Source organism: Astatotilapia calliptera, chromosome 1 (genome assembly GCF_964374335.1).
Source record: "Astatotilapia calliptera chromosome 1, fAstCal68.1, whole genome shotgun sequence".
Taxonomy (NCBI): domain Eukaryota; kingdom Metazoa; phylum Chordata; class Actinopteri; order Cichliformes; family Cichlidae; genus Astatotilapia; species Astatotilapia calliptera.
Genome location: NC_137422.1, coordinates 12784823 through 12805308, shown reverse-complemented (window position 1 = coordinate 12805308; position 20486 = coordinate 12784823). Strand labels below are relative to the sequence as shown.

Genomic DNA, 20486 nt, shown 5'->3' with positions numbered 1-20486 from the left:
AGATCACGATTCTCTCACGATTTTCTTTTCCAGTATAAATATTTATTGCACTTATTAACTGCACATCAACTTCGTAACAGTTGAGACTGAACATAAAAACAATAAATAAACATAAAAATAACAAATGTCTCACGTTTTGTTGTTGCCGCAAAATGTTGTACTGCTTGAAATTCCGTCTCCACCGTTGCTCGACGCTGTGTGTATAGAGCAGGTAGTGCAACAATAGAAAAATAGTTGCGGGACGGCACTGTGTAGCGTTTGTCTAGGGTGTTGATCATTTTCCTAAATCCCTCGTTTTGCACAGTGTTGATGGGAGCCATATCTTTGGTCAGGTGATAAGTAATAGCCTCCGTAATTTCTTTGTGCCTGCGGGAGTTCGACGGGTATAGGGAAGCGCTGTATAAGGTTCCCGTTATTGATGTTTGGGTGGTTGACTGGGACGGATTTTCTCCTGTCACTTTCTCGTCATCCCTGATGTGCTCTCCGTTGTTTTTTTTAGCAGCCAGCTTCTGTATCACATGGTATAAGGCTCCGCCCTTGTTATTTGTTGAGCAGGAAGAGTGAGCGCTTGTTTTCATGCAGATTACGTCCCGGATCAAAATGCGGTACAATCGTCGTCGTCTTTTTTTCTTTCTTTTTTTTTTCTTTTTTAAATCATTGTCATTTGGAAATTAGATCGCACATAAGTATGAATTGAGATTGCGATTTTCTAACGATTAATCGTGCAGCCCTATAATTCATTGTATTGTTGTGGCAGACACCCCTCCTGGTCAGTTCTTGAGAAAGGCTTCTTTTCATTGGCCTCTGTTAAATCCACAATCAAATTTAGGGACCTTCTCCTCACAAGGTTTTGAATAATTAGGCCCCATCTTATCTAAAAGATTTCGTAGTACCATATCACCCGAATAGAGCACGTCGCTCTCAGAGTGCAGGCTTACTTGAAGCTCCTAGGGTATTTAAAGGTAGGATTGAAGGCAGAGCCTTCAGCTTTCAGGCCCCTCTTCTGTGGAACCAGCTCCCAGCTTGGATTAAGGAGACAGACACCCCCTCTACTTTTCAGATCAGGCTTAAAACTTTTCTTTCTTAAAGCATAAATTTACAGCTGGATCAGGTGACCCTGAATCCTCCCATAGTTACGCTGCAATGATACACTGAGTATTCCTTACTCACCTTTTTCCACTCTCTCTGTTTATACATTACTCTGCATGTAATCATTAGTTATTGTTAATCTCTTACACACTTCCTGCTTTACTGAGGCCTAAAGCCAGATCTGTACCTCTGTCAGATCTCCTGTGGATGGTGGCATGTTGGGGCACCTACCTGTAAACAGCAGATATACAGGATACAAGGCTGTGGTATATGAGTGGCTAAAAATCACTGCAAAATAGAGTTTCCGGGAGAAAATGCAGTGTGTAGTAATAAAAAATGCAGCTTCACTTAGTTTTCCTTGTGATATGTGGTGAAATGTGGCTGCCCTACTGTATTGGGTAGGTATGGCAATGTTTTGCAATGTAAAACAAATCAAATCAAATAAAACATGTCTGCTACTGTTGGATGATTGTCGGTTATGCTACCACTGAGCGATGACATCAGTGCTTAAAGATGCTCATCTACGTTGTCCTAAGCCGTCATTATACACCTGCACCTACATCATGTGTCCATGATCCAATATCATTAAAAGTCTGCTGAGCCCATCGTAACGTTTAGTGTAAGGATAGGAGAAGGAAAGGTCAGGAAATGAAATAGTCCAAGGTCTACATGTAACATAGTAACACAACATGTAGACGTTGTAATAGATTATAAGAAGTGTGAGTGGGCTGACGTCCAGGTGAAGGACTGCGTCTTTTTCTCTAGCTTTCATTTCACTCGTAGGAAGCAAAGTATTTTGCTTGATGTTAAGAAAACTTAGACAAGTTTCGGATGTCTGTATCTGTATGTTGTTCAAATTCAGTCTGTTCCCTGACAGTACAATTTTTCAACACATGAAATTTTATATCTGTGTTTTTTGTTCTGCTCTATCGTCCATCTGTCTTCTATGACTGCTTAGTATTTTCTACATGACGTTCGCTTGAATTGTGACTTATTTGTCGGTGAAATCAGAGGAACAGTAAAACTCAAGTTATTGTCTAAAAGTTACAAAGTTCAGCTAGGCAGACTTTAAGTTCTAGCATATAATACATTATATGGTTATGTTTTTGCTTTTGCACTTGTTTTTCATCATTATAATATCACCTATAGGTCTGGGTGATTACTTGGGTTTTGGACCCAGATCACTTCGCAAGGCTCCTGACTACGGTAGCCGTAATGCTCCAACAATCCATCAAGCCGTGCGGCTTTGTAGCTTACCAAAGTTGTACTAAAACATTTTTGACAGATTTCTGCACGCCATGTACCACATAAAATCGGTTCGAGGTCAGTAAACACAACCAGAATTCATACATAAGGCACACTGTCGATTTTTGAGAAAATTAAAGGATTTTGCGCCTTGTAGTGTGGAAAATATGTTATACAGAAGAATAGAATATATCGCGATATATATCGTTACCGCACATGCTTCAAGTTATACCTCCATATGGATTTTAGGCCATATCGCCCAGCCCTATGAAAAACATAGATCCAGTTTATGACCTGGTGATGGCCCGATAAGTATGTGTTTAGATTATTGTCTCATTGCTTCACTTGTGGTTTTCGGCACGTAGCTGGAGGCTGTATGTTTTGTGAGTTACAGGACTCGCGTTGAATTCTTATGACATGACTGCAACTGTAAAAATGCCTCTGGTTAGTTAGCACTAAAGGTATTTTTATCACCAATAAATTTTATGGTGGTGAATGGCAGTCACTCTGCAGCTCGCTGTAGGTCAGTGTTCATGGTCACTGTAGTTTTTTTTCTTTTCTATTTTTTTCTGGCAGTTTTGTTTTTGGATGGTTTTTGCATTGTGTACGAGCCATATTTAAAACATGAAGAGGGAAGCTCAGACCTGTCAGTTTAATGACTGATCATGAAGACCCCATTAGCCCCCTGACAGGTTGAACACTAATGAGAAGCTTCCTTTAGGCAAATTTGTAGCAGCACACTGTAATGAAAGGGTATTTGCTGCTTTTCTAGTATAACCAGCGTTGTTCTTGGGCTTTGATTATGTTAAGGATTTCAGCAGCAAGTGTGACTGAACGCGTAAAGCTTATTTATTAAATCTGTATCTGACTTTAACATTAATCTTGATGTTTAAAGGTTTTTTTTTCATTCACAATGATATGAATTTGTGTCCCAACTTTTTATTGTTATATTCATAAATCCCTCCTTAAAAAAAAAACCTATCAACTTTTATATTCTCAGAGTTCAGGTTTTTGAGCTTGGGAATGAATTTAATTGTTAAGAGAAATTAGTAGTAACATAGTACTCCATATTTCCTGGCGTCCTGATCACACGCAGATTTTTTTTTCTCTCTTCCCAGGGCTTGCATGTTCAATAATGGTGAAATGTAGGATCCTCCCTTACCCTTTAAGTAGTGTTATTTTACAAAATAGAGAGCGGGATTGGGAGGTGTTGTTGATGGCAAAAGTACTGTGGGACAGTGGAGGCACATGCAGCAGGAATGTTTTGTTGGGAAGTTGAAACGACTCTGGTTTCAAAGTTGTTTTTAACAAAAGGAGGGTGTGGATGGGAGAAGGGAACGTGATGGTTCCAAACCTTTAGGCAGTGATCGCTATCAGCTTCTTTAGATGTTTCTCTGCTCAGGGATAAAAATGGTGATTGTGATAAAGTCTCACAATGAGCTCGGTGCAGATTTGACTTTCCTGCTTCTTTGTTTCGAGGCTTTGTTTGAAATTTCTTTCTTTTTTTCTTTTTCTTTTTTTGGAAGGTCAGTTAGGTGATAACAAAGGTTTTGTATATTTTATTGTGTAGTTAAAGAAATCAGTGTTACGTGCTTGCTTTGCTGGACTGCAACACTGTCTATCTCACTGAGTGACAAAGGCCTCAAATACATTAAGAAAACTACAAATTTGGCTAACAAAAATAAAAATAACAATAAAATAAATTGAGAGTATGCTTTTTTTTTTTTTTTAAACAGCCACGCACTTTTCGTGTAGCTCAAGCCAGGGTGACTAAAGGAAAGCCTTGAGTCAACATGATCTATCAAAGAGCTGTCTTAATAAAACCCTCGTGGTTTCAAAGATGCTGTGGAAGGATTATTTGTTACCCGCAGCTGCTTTTAAGTCTAGGCACTTATCTTAGTATCTTGGTACTGACCTTTTCAGAAATGGTACCGGCTAATTACTCATTAGAATTGAGCCTGTGTGAAACCAAATTTGCTCTTTTTTCCCACCTGCCTGGTGTCACATGCTGAGGTTTGTCAAGCCTGCGGTTACTGTCACTCCTTGGCGATCTCTGTAAAGATCTGCTGCTGTGTTTTTACCCTCTGCAGAGTGCATTGCGGGGCATTGAGGGAAGTGAAGTATATTCTGTCTGCAAGTGGGTGTTTTGTCTGGCTGTGCCTCGGTCTGCAAGGCAGGACAAATAAACAGAGAATTTATAACATGCCTGTCACTAAGCCAGGTCCAGCTTTTTAGTACATATTAGACTTTGTTCACGTAGAGACAAAATGCTTGCTGAAACAGAACCCTGCTTTTCTAAACGGCTGTGTTAGAGGAAGATGAGATGTCTGTTTATTTGTACTGATAAACTGTTGCCTTTGTGGGGAGCTTGTATGTTTTACAGCCTCCTAAACCCCCCAGGAATTTCTTTCTACCCACTGAGCGTTCTTAAACTACCTACTTATGAAGCTCCTTTATCAAGTTTAGGCTGCAACTTGGAGACACCCAGCAGGCGTTCTTAACCTCTGCTGGAGGGGGCGAGATTTGATTAAAATCCTCTTATCCACCCTGCTTAATTTTCACAGTGTGTGTGGTGTTTACTTTTTGGGGTTCAGTTTGGATGGACTGAGTGTTTCATTTGAGCTAATCCTTGGTCAGACTGTAAGGCTGTTTAAATCTCATGAGGAGTGCCTGTCTGACTAAATGCTGTGTATGCTTGCCTGTTAGATAGCAGGCTTTGCTTCATTATGAAGCTCTCATACCAGTAATCAGGACCTAGTGTTTTGTTGTTTTTAATTTTCCATTTTGCTATAGCTGTGCGCGGTTGGAATAGTGCTGTGCTGGGTAATTTATTCAGACATGCTGCCTCTTAGTATTATTTTATGAGGAATATTTATGTACCAGTGCACAAGACATCAAAGCCCCGTCTTATTCCCCCATTAACAGTAATAGTAATTGACTGCGTTGACCAAAGGAGACAAACTGTGAAACAGACTCATCGCATGTTTGCTTTAGGCTGGATGTTGTATCGGCTGTATAGTCAGTGGCAACACAGTGATCTGTTGTTTCAGGATTAACGTCTGGCTCCATAAGAGCGGCTGTGAGGTCATCCCAGCAGTGTTACCCATCGGCGTTCCCATGCTGTGCTCCCTCCCACTGCTTACATGGAGCAGAGAGCTCATCCTGTATAGCATCAACCAGGGAACATAAATTTGTTTCTGGTGGTTAAGTGCATGTGTCTTTTTATTGTTGTTGTTGTTGTACAATGTTTGTCATGTGTGAGCTTTGCATTCAGTCGGTTTGTTTATGTGTAACATGAACTGTGAGTGTGTGTCAGGGCAGCGATGGGGAGGTTGGCATGTGAGAAGGGGCTTAGTTTATTGACTGACTTTGGGTGGGCTTCAGCTGACGTCAGAATGTACGTACACACACACACACACACACACACACACACACACACACACACACACACACACACACACACACACACACACACACACACACACAGTCAGTCAATCAGTCATGCTGAGCAACAGAGGGACAAAGATTCTGCTGATGAAGGACAAACTGCTGTTCAGCAGCACGGACTAAGCCCTATCAAGCTGTGCTCTCTCTGTTTGTATGTTTCTGTCTGTCTGCAGATTAGATACGTGCCTCTGCCGTATGAAAAATGTGGAGTCACTAACATAGTTGGACGGTTTTGTTACTTTTTCAAAAAATCACTGTTCCCTTTGTCGTCACGAACAAACAAGATAGTGAGAGAAACGAAGCGGTGCAGCCAATTAGTGCCTTTCGCTTCAACACCACTGCTGTGTTCAGCTACAGGTGGTCACTGGAGATCTAGACAAGTCTGCTTTTTATGACATTATACAGTCATTTTATTATTTTTAAAATTATACAAATGCCTTGTTAAGATGTGTGAAGTTCATTCACCAAGCAGTATGTATTATTTGTGCAACAGCCACTAAAAGGTTATAGACTAGATGGAATACCTGCTAGGACTGGACGATATATCGAGTTTTTTAATAATATCAATATATTTTTATACGAGATATAAGATGTGACAATATCGTTTATATCGATATAGTATATGTTACGTTATAATTATACTTGTGGAGCTGTAAGTTTGCCTCTCGTTTGTCCACTTTTGTCTCTATGCAGCGTTACTGGGCCTCGCCTCTCCTTCACTGAACACAATTCCCCCTCCCCCATAGTTTCACCTGCAGGCAACGACAAGATGGACACGGCAAATCTCCTCTAACGAGTTATTGCGGATCGCCCCGTGCGTGGGGCTGGACGGCGTCAACGTGTTAACGAGCTAACCGCGCTAACGACATGCAGCCCACAGGGGGTGACTTTGGGTGGGCTTACTCAATTTATTTTTGAGTAATTTCTTCATGTACATCTACGCTGTATGTTAATAAAAGTGCCTGTGTGACATCTGGGACACAGCTTTGACTAAGAACTCTCTTTTTGTTCTTACCTTATGGTAAATATCGAGATATATATCGTATATCGCCATCCAGCTAAAAAATATCGAGATATGAATTTTGGGTCATATCGCCCAGTCCTAATACCTGCCACACAGAGCATGCTGTCTTTTGCTGTATATCTCTTTATGGTGGCGTGTTTTTGTGCGTGTTGATGGAAACCTGGTGCAGCAGAGTTAACTGATGCTCTATTTGTGGCGTGAATGTGCATCTGCTGTGTTTTGAGATGTGGAAATAGACTTTTCTTGGAAGAAGGTGATCATAGGAAAGAATATGTGTGCATTGGACAATGTCAGAGGGGCAAGCCAGTGCCTGCTTTGTAACAGGCATGAGTCAGGTGTTCTCCAGAATTAAATTTTTTCTGATAGTTTTAGTCATTGTAGTAATTGTTAAATTATTGTTTATTGGATATTATTTTGTTACATACATTTATGTTACTGTTTTTGTTTGTCAGAGGTCTTTAGGTGCAAGACTAGGGAGATTTTATGAAGTATGTTTACTGATGTTTTGGTGTGTTGCATGATAATCCGATTGTTAAGTGATGACATGACGAATCCGACTTCCGGGCCTAAAGTAGTCTGCGTTTAATATGGCTTTTGTGTTGTTAACATGTTTAATGTTATGTATTTTCTTCTATTTAATCTCAAAAAGCTCCTAAAACAGTCAGTGATCACTGTTGACCTCCCTCGGCTTTTATTACCGCTAATCATTTATTTAAGCTCAGTTTTTAAAACCTTAGGATGTAACTACAGCCCAGCCCATGCAGCAGTATATGAATGACTAACCGTATTGTGGATGGATTATCTCAGTTGTTCTCCTGGCTGAAGTTTGGTCCTTTTACAGCATCCTGCCATGCGATTACATTTGTTCCTGACCACCGAGAACACTCACGTTAACTTTTATCGAGTGGGGAAAAAAGTTAGCTTGTTTATATTATGCTAACATAGCTGTGTCGCTAGCGGTCACGTAGCACATCATTATATACCAGCTAGCCCAACTTCAGTAACCCTACAAACGTCACTGCTGTTTAGTTTTCTGTCTTCATTTATGTTGGAAGTGATAACAGAGCTGTACGTTTTAATTTGTTTCCAAAACCCCGCAGTCAGGACATGCTATATTGTATTTAGATAGAAGCTAGCGAGCTAACTTCCTGCTAACTTCTAACTCCATTAAATGTCATAAATTCCGTTTTCATGGATGCCTGGATGTTAAACTCAATTGTTACACCTGGTAGAGCAGAACACAGATCATTTTATTAAAGATGAAAGACTTTAGACAGTTTTTCAACTCTCAGTAATGCCATAGTGATCGTTTGATATATGGACCTGCAGCGGAGTTTAGGCCCAGACACGGCTAGTGACGTCAGACTGAACAACCGGATAATATATATGGAAAATTAGTGAGCTCGTATTTACAGTAAATATACCACATGTAAGTGCATTTCAGTTGTAGTATTTCAAGTTTTACACCAAAGTTTGTGTGTGTGTGTTCATGTGAGAGTGAGTGACTGAGGGAGTGAGAGAGAGACAGAGAGAGAGAACCGACCAAACAAGTGTCAACATAGTATTTCTGCCCAAGTACCAGCATGCCCAAAGCGTTTCTTGCTTAACCACATACCGCCATTAGAGACCAAAGAATCCTGTGGTTTTTACTATGCTATTCTACACATACAGTTACACAAAGGATGGAGTGGCGTGGGATCGCGTTAACAGTCCATTAAAATTTTGGATTAAATCCACCAAAGTCAACTTAATGAGTTTAAGTGGGATTTATATTATTAGCATAAAGGTAGTACAGTGTAAAGATTTCAAATATGACACATTTGACCTCTGACCTCTCAGGTCATTTGATTGATCTGAAGGTGATAATAACGTGTTAATAATGATGTATAGAGCGATTTAAAGCAATGTTTCTTACTGCCATTGTTGCGCTTTTGCCATTCAGGGAATTGTATACGGGGATTTTAAATATCAGATATTTGAGATATTATTTTATTATGACTTTGTTATGTACATTAGAGTACCAAATTATTACAATTTAAATACATAAAAATTTGAATATCATAACACTTTTATTGACCCATGTACTAAAGTCATATAAATATAAAAGAATAAAAAAATAATTGTACTTAAATCATTTCAAGTATATCAGAATGGGTTTATACAAGGCAAATAACAAAAGCCTGCTCTTTGTACTTGTTTTTACTGAACTGCAAATGTTTTAAAGTACGTTTAAAAATACCAAATAACAAAAAAAAATGAGTATGTACAAAATCTCTTAAAATTAAATACTACCCAGAGAATGAGCTTCCTCGTGGAGGTTTGTGCTCTTCGGGTGCTGCTTGTTCATAATGCTTCCTTCAGCAAAATAACACTAACCTGCTGCTGTCCCACAGATCCTCCTGTGTGTTTTTCCTTCAGGGGCTGAAAATGTAAATTTTAGGAACATTTTTAAAATATACTACCTCTTTAAGGAAGTCAATACTTTTTTAATTTGCTGTAGTGTTTCTGCATTAGTGACCCAAGTATTCCCTCACTAGCAGCCCACCTCACTGGTACTGCAGTGAGGTGGGCTGCACCCTTTCTTTTTCTTGCATGGAGCTGGAGCTGCAGAGTTGTGGTGGGATATTGTCAGTGGCAAGTGGCAGTGACTTTCTTATAGAACGTGGCTTACTGGTTTGTCATTAGACTGCCTTTCCAGGTGAGTTGGCAGGGGCAAGGGCCACTGGGTTTAGGGAATGAGGAAGGTGATCCCGGGCCTGGCAGCAGGTCACGGAAGTTGAGGGAAAATAGCTGGGAAACGTTTTGTCCTCTGGGTCAAGTGTCATCTAAAATGGTTTGACCTAATAATTGGGTTGACTAGTCTCCATTTTGGGCAGCACAAGTAAGAATATCTTTGGAGGATCACCAGGAAACTCCCAGAAAGCCACTTTACCGTATGGGCTTTATTTTAGTTCCCACATGGTTAACTTTACGTAAGTGTCTTAAACCTTCACACTTTATGCAGATTAACAGCTCACTTTACTGCACGCTAACAGATATTCAGAGCTTCACACATTTTTGTATCCTGATCTGTTTCAACAGTCACTGCAGAGTTGGCATCATGTTTCATTTTGTGTGTGTCATAGTGCAAAGGCTGCATTCTCATGCAGTTGGTAAATTTGTGCTTAATCTAAGTCAGTATTTCCTTTTACTTTCTGTTGTTTCTTGAGCACTGAATGCTCAATAGATTCACAGCTGCTGAGAACAATAACCCATGACAGTGATCTTATATAAGCACCTGGCACTGGCTGCGTAATGGTAGTTTGTACTAATGATTGCTAGAATTTTCTCATACATACTTGTATCTGTAATACATTTTCTGTTATTTGGAGAATTACTTGTAAGATACAATTGCTTTGGATTCTCTTTAGGTTACCATTGTGTTATTAATGCTTTTGATGCTTATCACCTATCCTCTTGGTCAGAGCATGCAGATATACATTGACTTGTTATTTTTCTGCTGACCACCAGAGGGCGTTTCTGCCTGTTCTTATGCATCCAGACCTGGACGAATGACTCTGTGCTTAGCAGCTATCCAGACATGCTTCATATACATTCCGACAACCAGTGCCTCGTTTTCTCCAGACACCTGGCTTGAACCATCAGTGTCGGCCCAAATGCGCGAGGGGCTTTTACTGTGAAGCATCAGCTTACCTGTTCCAAAATGACAGATTGACTACAAGCATGCTGCATCTTGTCACTTTCACACCTCCACCCCTCTCCTGTCCTTGTGTGTTTGGCTAACACACTCCCAATCTTTCTCTCCTGCACCCTTTCTGTTTCTGGCCCTCAGGGGTTTCAGTTACACCCTACATGCTCAGACAGTTGCACAGCTCACCGCGTTACGCACAGGTCTGTGGTCACAGATTAAAGGGATGTGTGCGATGGTATGGGCGCTGGTGTAAAAACACTCCCGCCTCAAACTGCAATGCCTGAAAAGGTATGCCGGAGAGCTGCATCTATTCATCAGTAACAGAGAAGATTATTATAAAGTGTCCCACTGAGTTACTAACAGGATTTCCCATCTTTCCTTCATGTTCACCTGACTGTTCATGAAAACTGCTCCGTGTTCCTGCATTGTTTGTTTACGTGCCACTTCGAGAGATTTCTGTGGCACAGTTTCTGATATTTAAGCTCTTGAGGGTCTCGTTTACACTGACCCAGCTAGAGTTTTGGCTTTTTAACTGCCACAGCATATCGCACCAATAAATCAAATTGTCATTGAGATATTCACAAAGCATGCAGCTATTTTAATGCCACAAACAGGTATCTCTAGGGATAAATGATAAAAATAGTAGCAGAAGATTGGTGTCCTGTTTGGACATGTTGCTAAACCAAAAGTACAGATTTTATGTTAGTCATGCAATATATTGGTCATCATCTTCAGGAAGCTCTACTTTGTTTGAACACATGTCATTTAGTTACTGTAACGTGTGTTTATCTTAAATATCAAAGAAATGCAGCAGTGCATCATTTTCTCAGTTTTGCTATGTAAAGCAAAATTCAAAGCATGCTCTAGTGGTTGTTGTCCGATTGATTGGACCAGTACGCACCATTTAGCCTATGTTATTCTTACTTGTTTATTCTCTATGAGGTTGCAGGGGCTTGTAAGGTCCTCTTAAGGTTTCAAACAAAAATGCACAGCTCACACACAGAGCTGCAAATATGCTGCCAGTTGCCGGTGGATGTTGTTGAACTGATGGTGGCTGGTTAAAAACTTAAAGTGTGTCAAGAAAATATTCCCCACTCCACCATCACCAACTGTTTATACAAAGCTGGATGGATTTGTGCTTTTGTGTCGTTTACTCCAAATTCTGACTGTACCATCCAAATGCTGTGGCAGACCTCGAGGCTCATCAGACCATGCAACAGTTTTCCAGTCTGCTTTTGCCCAATTATTAGTGAGTTTGTGCAAATTGTAGCCTCAGTTCTTGTTCTTAGCTGACAAGTAACCCAGTGTGGTCTTCTGCTGCTGTAGACTCCCTGCTTCAATGTTTGGTGTGTGTTAGGGGTGAGCAGTATAATCTTATAATTATATCACAATATATCAAGAATATTTGTGAACACAATATTTCTGATGATAAAGGGAAAACCCCCCAGAACATTTTGTTGATGTTTGCAGGCAGCAGCATTCGGAAGTGTACGTTAATGAACAGGATTTTTCAACTGAGCTACTGTCACTGATGATATACTTCCTAGATTGAAATGTGACTCTATTGAAACAAGGTTCCAGCAGTACAGCAGCAGAGCAAGATTAAGTCAAATATAAGCACAAAAGTAGCCTATGTAGTGTTTTCCTTGGAAATTGTATGTGAAAATAATTCCCAATACTTCACTTTAACAAGACCTAAAGTATCACAACCTTGTACCTCATCAGGATATGCTCAAGAATGTCATATAGTAAAGCTAAAAAACTACCTGGGATGTTGTATCTTCCTCAGTGGAGTCATTTGGGCTGCACATCTACGGCTGCTAGCACCTCTTAATTCACAGACTGTTTGCACTCAGCGGTGTGTCTTTTCCACAAAATATACAAGCAAACAGCTGGAGCTGTTTTCTTGTATATTTTGCAAAAGTTGCACTTTGTTGGAGGTTTTATAAGAAACTTCATATATAGGTACTAGATCATCATTGGAGGTTGACACGCAGCTCTTATGCTCTGACATGCCTGGGCTAGTCTCACTGTTACACACAGCAGGGAACGTAAATGAATGATATCACAACTTGACATTTTTATATCACATAAAAATGCATACAGTATTGTCACAGAGGGTATGATACAGCACAGTCTCTTCTGCATGCCTCCGTGGTTATTTGAGTTACTGTTGCCTTTCTATTAACTTGAAGGAGTCTGGCCTTTCTCCTCTGACCTCTGGCATCAGCAAGGCATTTTCCTGCAGAAAACTGTGGCTCGCTGAATATTTTCTCTTCTTCAGACCATTCTCTGTAAACCCTAGAGATGGCTGTGTGGGAAAATCCCAGTAGATCAGCAATTTCTGAAAAATCCTCTGGCAAAAACAACCATGCCATTTTCAGAGTCACTTCAAACATCTGCTCTATTCTGATGCTCTTTATGACCTTAAGTTAGTCATCTTGACCATCTCTGTATGCCTAAATGCACCGAGTTTGATTGGCTGATTTAGATATTTGCATTAATGCAGAGTTGAACAGGTTTATGTAACAAAGCAGCCAGTGAGTGTATATGTCTCTAAACTCTTACTCATGTCCTCTTTAAGCTACATTTCGACTGCATTATTATATCTTATTCTGAAGCCTCAGTTTAGCTTCAGATGAATTTTGGAACATTTCTCCATTTGAGCTCACATGAACCCCTGTGAGGAAGATCAATGCATCCATTGAGTTCACCCATGTGCTGCATTACACGTCTGACTTCTGAAGACTTCTGAAAATCTGAAGCTTGAGATAAAGCTCTAAATGGGAAAAAGATTCTGCCTGTATTTACAGAGACACATTTCCTATAAATTGTCAAAGGGTTATATTTCATGGCTTAATGTCTGTGTCTTCGCAGATGACTTTTATAATCAAGAGGATCCCCGTAGTGGATATCATAAAACTAGATCTGTAACTGCAGTTTGACGTTGGACACAACTATCACTTACCATATTGGTGTAAAGCTTTATGTTGTGATCCTGACTTCAGTCTCTTATCAGATGACCGCTTAGATATTTCTTGCTGGTGATTTCATCTGTGAGGATATTGGAGACCTATTAGTCTCGCCAGCAGCTGAGAGAGGCAGGAAACCGAGGTGTTGGAGAAGTGACTGAACATCTGAGCTGAAGATGGCGAGAGTCTCTAAGTGGCATATTACCAGGCAGCCAGAATAATTTGTGCAGACAGGTAGAACGGTCTAACCTGTCTGATCCAATGTCAGGTGACGTCTTGTCCTCGAGGTCACTGTGTTAAAATAGAAGCTTTAGCAGAATATTGAGTCAGTAACGTCTTGTATGCAGGTTTAATACAGACACTGTAAAGCTGGCTGCTCCATGCCTATTAAGGTTTTCTGTTCAGGACTAATTAAAAAAATTACAGAGATAATTTTTTTAACTTCTGTGTACATCTCTTGAAGTCTCACTGTGGCTCCAGTTACAGCAATGCTAATGAGCCCTGCCTTTGTGGAGATTACAGTATCACAAGTGTTCAAGTCATGTGTGTGGATGGGCTTTTTAATGGTGTAGATATTCAGCCCAGCAGATAAACATGACCACTTTTTTTACTAAATGACATGGCTTTGGGTACCAATTAGGAATACATTTATTCAATATTTGGATAAATGGGATGTTGGGATGTTGGTCCGATCCAAAATGATCCAAAATGATCCAAAGCTGGACTTTTTTTTTTTTTTTTACAGTCAGCCTATGGCAGTTGCATCCAGTCTGTTTCCTATAATACAGGAGTGATAAATGAGCATATCTGCTGCTGTCTGCACAGAAATTCACATTTAACAGAACCAGCTGGCAGCCAGTTGAGTCTCTTCGAGTTGTGCTCACTGACATAGACTGATGGCAATGTGTTGGCATGTCTGCATGTATAAATTCGACAGCAGTAGTTTGCAAACGTGTACCCCCCTCGCATGAGCCAAGGTGTGAAAAAGGTTGTGGGTCATTATCAGAGGTTTCAGGTGAAACAATAAGACAAGGTCTCACCCTGTGTTAAGGCCCCTGGGATGGGATCTCAAGCTCAAAGAATCTATAGATAAACCTCAATCTGCTGCTTTATGTAGTAGATTCAAAGAACCACTACTGTCAGGATTTACAAAAGAGGTGCGGGGAAAATGTAATCATGTAAAGCAGCGGTCCCCAACCCCTGGGCTGCGAGAGTTGAGGCTGTGAAATTTATGGTTTTCAGGGTTTATGTTATTTTTTTTTTTATCGTTAACTCTGTTTCCCTGGGTCTTTTCCAGTGTGTTATTAATAAATCTTCTTTTTTTTGGTATCGGTACTGGTTTTATTTTGTTGTATTTATCCGCGACACCTTAAATATTGTTGGACATAAATCGGTCCGTGGCGCAAAAAAGGTTGGGGACCGCTGATGTAAAGCCATGGACTCAGTTATTTCTGCAGCTGGTCTTACTGCATATTTATTTGTAGGAGTTTCCCCTTCAAAACGTCAAACTTTAGGGAGGAGAGTATTTAAAGGATACAACTGTTTATTATTTAGTACTGAAGAAAAAGGTCCTAACTCTTTTCCACACAACTGCGATTAAGCAATTTAAAATGAATCACAGATGCCATTCAAGCTGCTCCTCGGATGTCAGATTAGTCATGCGGTCATCCAAACAGCTTGTTTGCAACCCGTTAATTTCAATAAATGTCAAGTAAATGCCAGGTCATTTCAAAGATGACCTAGCATTCAGGGCAGGTCCAGTGTCATGGAAAAGCAGAGGTGTTTCCAGAACACGCAGTTCTTTGTGGGTAGATTGTTTTATCTCACTGGCAAAAGCAATGGATTAGTCCTGGAGGGAAACTCCCACGTGAAGCTTTTATCCTCAAGAAAATAACTGGTGATTTTCTGACTATCGGTAATTTAGTTGGATGACTCTGCTGCATTTACTTCAAACAGTGCTCAGACTGCTATAAACAAAAGTGCGATATCTCTAAATTAGCCAAAACATTACTTTTTTTGTTCTGTTAAAGTATAGGGAGTATTTCCCCTGATCCTGGTAAATATGTGTCAGCAATGTACAATTTGAGATATGAAAGTAAAACAGGAAGATACATTGATATCATGTTGGCGTCATTAAATGTAACTAGATATTGTCATCTGTTGCAATCATCATCCTTTAGCTCGTAAAGGAAACTCATTCACGTTTAAAACCTTTGACTGCTCAAGAAAGTGGGAATCATATCTGGAACACTTTTCTTAGTTTCCCGTTTGCTGTTCTGTTCAGTTTGCAGATAGTTTAAGTCACATACGTTACAACAACAAGCACAGATGATCTATTTCTCCTCACAACATCAAGTTATTATATGTCGATCAGCTCCCCTTGAAAGACAGGGACTACTGCGGTGGCACCTCTTGCTTGCTAACAGCCCTAATATTAACTAGTACATAAACAGATTCCCAAACAAATACACACAGCAGCAAAGCAGTGTGAGATATTTACGTGACCGACGTATGTGATGGCTAGGTGCCATTTTGGCGGCTTTGTCTCCATGCGAGGGCGAGCAGCTTTCGTAAGTTGACACCTACTCCTTATGATACGACATGTCATGCGGAGGAGGTCTTTCTGCATGTTTGTGGATATCAGTGTTGCTCTGTTAACGCCAGTCTGGCAGCGGGCAGTAACATGAGGAGCTGATGTAGTGTGTAAATTAAACGGGTCTCCTTGTATCCTGTCTTCCTCACCATAGATTGATGTCTGTGTGTCCCCCTTTTTTTTTTAAAAAAACTTCTTTTTTTCTGTGATGTTTTACTCAGTAAGTTAAAGTTGTGCTTTTAAAGTGTATCAGTGAAAGCGAGGAGGCAATATAGATGCAGGTTTTGGAGGGGTTGCAGTCACAGACGGTTGTAAAAAGGCTGTCGTCTAACCCTGCTGCCGCACTGCAAGGATCACGGGGCTTTGGAGCCACACCACCCCGTTTAGATGGATGGGTTAACAGCAGCTTTTACCCCGTAGTATCCTTTGAGGGTCAGTGCCAAGACCACTTCAAAATGTGCAAACCATAATCCCCCTCTGACATTAATATTTTCAGATGGGAGGCAAGCAGAGAGCATGGTGTGTGTGTGTGTGGGGGGGTGTCGATGTAAGCACGGTCTTTTTGGCTGGCCTTGTCGCATGCTGGCAGTGCTGATGGACATTAAAGCCATTACTCATGCTGGAGGCATGTCCAGAATGTATTCTTAGCCACTGTCTTCCTATCAGTCACTACAGAAAGGTTGGAGGGTCAAAAAATAAAGAGGTAACCAGTCTGCAGGGCTGTCTGCACCGCTGCTGTTTACCAGGGAGGGGGTGATATTTTAAACCTGTGAGAGTTCACATATTTACCCCACTGAGCCTGACTGACCTTGCCATTTGGTGGGGTGAAGAAGCTGGAGACCACTGATAGAGAAGAGAAGAGGCAGCGAGAGAAACCCTTCATTACTACTCGACAAGAAAGAGCGTTGAGTTTGTTTTTTCAGACAGAAAACAGCAGGAAGAGTACCAGAAGAAAGGGAGACTGAGTTGAGGAAAGGAGGCGACGGCACTTGAGGGAGGTGAACGGTAGCCAGGCTGAGCTGACTTCCCCCACCAGAGGAGGAGTTGCAGTTGCCGGCCAGGGCAGGTCCCAGGGCTGGCAGGGCTGGCCCTACTGCTTCTCCACCTCTGTTCTTTTCTCCTCAATCACTCCTCCTTCTCCTCCCTTTAACGATCAACTAAACTGCTGTGCAGTGATGAACTTGCCGGAAGCGCTCATGAGCAACAGAGGAATGCTTAGAAAAATCTTGCGAAATGAACTTTTTTGCCGCAAGTGAGAAAGATTCCTGAGGTTAAACCTCCCATAAGAGGACCTCCTCTGCATTACAGACTCTCACCCTTCTGTCTTCTCATCCTTTCTTTTTTGTTGTTGCACTCACTGGTTGAGTGCACTGAGAGACTGGGGGGATTTTTGTACTGTTTTTCTCTAGTTTTGCTTTTGTAAACCAGAAAAGTGGCAACTTTTTCAGTAGCACGGTGCAAGGACCAGCTCCACTCACCCAAGATGAGCCGCTGGCTGAAATGCACCTCCGTGCACTTTGTAGGTATTCATTGCCAATAATTTTACCTTGTCACCACCGTTATTGGAGCTCTGATTTCATGAACAGTGTGAATGTAGCCGAAAGCTGTGCTTTACAGAAGCAGCAGTGCAGTGGCAGAACTCTTAGATCAGCTCTCTGTGTACACATCGCCTGTTTTGAATCTTGGTTATGATTAAAATTTGCACTTGCTTGTTTTTGCTTTGTCTTTATTTTGACTTTCAGTGTAAAGAGCCACATTCTTATCAGGAGGTTTAAGAGTACTGTTTCCTTGCTTTGTAGCAACAACTCATGAAGCGTTTTAAATTCCTGGCACATTAAGGTCTATTCTTGTCTGTTATTATAGCAGAAAAGGAAAAATGACTCAGAAATGGACTTTGTTCTATGTGTGTTCGTGCCCGGCTTGCGTTTGGTAGTCAGCTAAAACTCCTGGGGACCAAATTATAGCTATTACTCTCAGCTGTTAAACTAAGTACAGCCTTGGTGAAATACATAACTGTTTGGTTAGAAATGTCTGATAGTTTGCTATCATCATTGACAGAACACAGACTGGAACAAGTATGATGATCGGCTGATGAAGGCAGTGGAGCGTGGCGAGGTGGACAAGGTGTCTGCTGTTCTCAACAAGAAGGGCATCATCCCCACTAAGCTTGACGTGGAAGGACGCTCTGCGTAAGTAAACACAGGCGCATGCAGACACACATGCATCCATGTGCAGTATGTTGACATGTATAGTCAGAGCTTTGAGCTTCAGCAGCACACACGCGTACCACACGAAGTGTAGTACAGTGAGATGACAGTGTACAGATCAGAAATCACTGAAACGTTTGAGTCCAGCATGGATTGGCAAAGATTTGTAAATCTAAAACCAGCAACAGCAATTCCAAACATTGTGGTGACCTCCCCACCGCGTGACATTCCTGACCTTTTTTTCCAGATAAAGCTTCTCTAAGATTCCTTCACAATTAGGTCACTCTCGCTCCAGAACGTCTTAAATAAGCACCACGTTACCCCTGCATGAACCTCCACAAATATAAACACAACAAAATGAAACGAGTGCAGTACATGATTCTGTCTCCATTTTTTTATATCCAGAAATTTCCCTTTTAGTTTCCCTTTGACCGGAGGTCAGTGTGGGAGCTGGTGTAAAGAATGTCCGTGGACACGAGGCTTGACCACATTGTCCGGAGGTGGTTTATGTAGTCCCTACAGGAAATGACTCTCTGCAAATTAAGATTAGATCCACTGTGATGCTTGCAACACCAAGTAATACATTTAGGCCCTGCTGCAGGCCATTACCACGATTTCTTGACATCTTGGAGGAGGAGCATGTTTTAAGTGAGAACCTGATATATTCAGAGGTTGTTGTTTTTTTTCCCTACTAACTCGATATGCACCCTGCAGTGTTAACAGGGCAGTAAGAAATAGAAGGAAAATAGGTCAGTCTGAAATGTGTATGAGGAATTCTCTGATGTTGCATCTCAGCCATCCAAAACCACAGATATGAACACATCTCCCAGACAGACCTTTAATGTAGTGCTATTATTAAAAATGGTTCAGCCTTGAAAAACAATACATTGACCTGTTTTGTTTTTTTGTTTGTTTTTTTTTTTTTAAATGAGGTGCTCTGTTTTCTTCCTAAATTTAAACAGATTCTGACACCAGTTTTTCGGGCGGGCAGGCGCCCTCGGTTTAATCCTAGATATATGAATGAGTCACTCGTCTCTGGCCCGTGCTGCGCGTTTATTTTGACAAAGCCTTTGTTAAACCATAAAACTCTGGAGCTCCAGATCCCAGACTGCAAAGGTGCAGAGTATTTTCAGCAGTGTGTGAAATTCTCTTGTGGCACCACCACATAGACCGATGTGCACATGCATGCGAATAAACACAATTATACACACATCCTGATAAATGCCTGGTCTCATAATAAGGTGCTAGAATTTGTCAGAACTAAATCCAGAACCACAGCCTGCAGAGGTTGTTGTTTCCAAACACAGTCATGCTTATCATTCGCTGTTCCCCTGTGGATCAGAACCAGTTAACTGTAAAATGAATGAATATTCGAGGGGGGGCCGGAAGAGGTCACGATTTTGCCACGTCTAACCAAAACAAAAGTGAACCGCAACTCAGCCAGGCCACTTATAGTTCACTGGGCCACACAGACACGCACACATGTGCATATGGTATTCTGGCCTTTGCAAAAGCCCACAAAGGAATGTTGAATGGTGATTCCTTATAATCATGGACCTCTGAGGGGAAACTAATTACAAGCTGTTACCCCCAATATATCATTTGGTGTGCCCTGGATTAGCCTCGTTGTGTAGAGCTAATGAATTCAGCCCTAAGTGTTTCTATCGCACCTTCCAGCTGAGTAAACAGTTTGCATCTCTGCTGTGGCTTTAGCTGGATCTCAGCGTGGTAAGCCCACCCATCACTAACGCTCATTCTGTGCAGACAAGGGCCTAGTAGCAAAAGTAGTTCTCATGACAGCATGAGCATACCACTAAAGACAGTCAGTCAGCTAAACCTCCAGCACAATCCTGGCACTGAGTGAATAGCTAATTTTGTGCTCAAGTGCTTTTGGGGGGTGCTTTTTTTTGTTTTTTTAATCTAACTATTGTAAGATCTGAATTTCATGTGTGTGTGATCTTGAGGCCAACTTGATGATAGATTTACAGGAAGTAACACTAAGCAGTCGCTGCCATTCTCTTTGTTATATATCAAATGTATTGCAATGTTCTCCTTGTCTGGCTACCAGGCAACGACGTTGACCTTCTCATTTTGATACGATGGATGTTGTGACTTACCACTGGCATTAGAGGACTTTCTTAAAACTAAGCGCAGCAGTGATTGACAGAGCTTTACAGAAACGAGTAGAGCAGCATGTTTTTGTGCACACATACCAATA

At 41.1% G+C, this 20486-nt stretch overlaps 1 protein-coding gene across 3 annotated transcripts in view; it reads left to right on the top strand.

Moving 5' to 3' along the window:
* uacab (uveal autoantigen with coiled-coil domains and ankyrin repeats b) overlaps positions 1–20486 on the top strand; it is a 39324-nt gene that overhangs the window by 4080 nt on the left and 14758 nt on the right. Inside the window, exons 1-2 of one of the 3 annotated variants that reach the window (XM_026163115.2) lie at positions 16849–17584; positions 18120–18250. In XM_026163115.2, the coding sequence (XP_026018900.1) occupies positions 18153–18250 (98 nt within the window). In that variant the 5' untranslated portion in view covers positions 16849–17584; positions 18120–18152. Of the gene's footprint in view, positions 1–16848; positions 17585–18119; positions 18251–20486 lie in introns of those variants that run through there. The other 2 variants (XM_026163106.2, XM_026163098.2) reach the window with 2 other exon arrangements.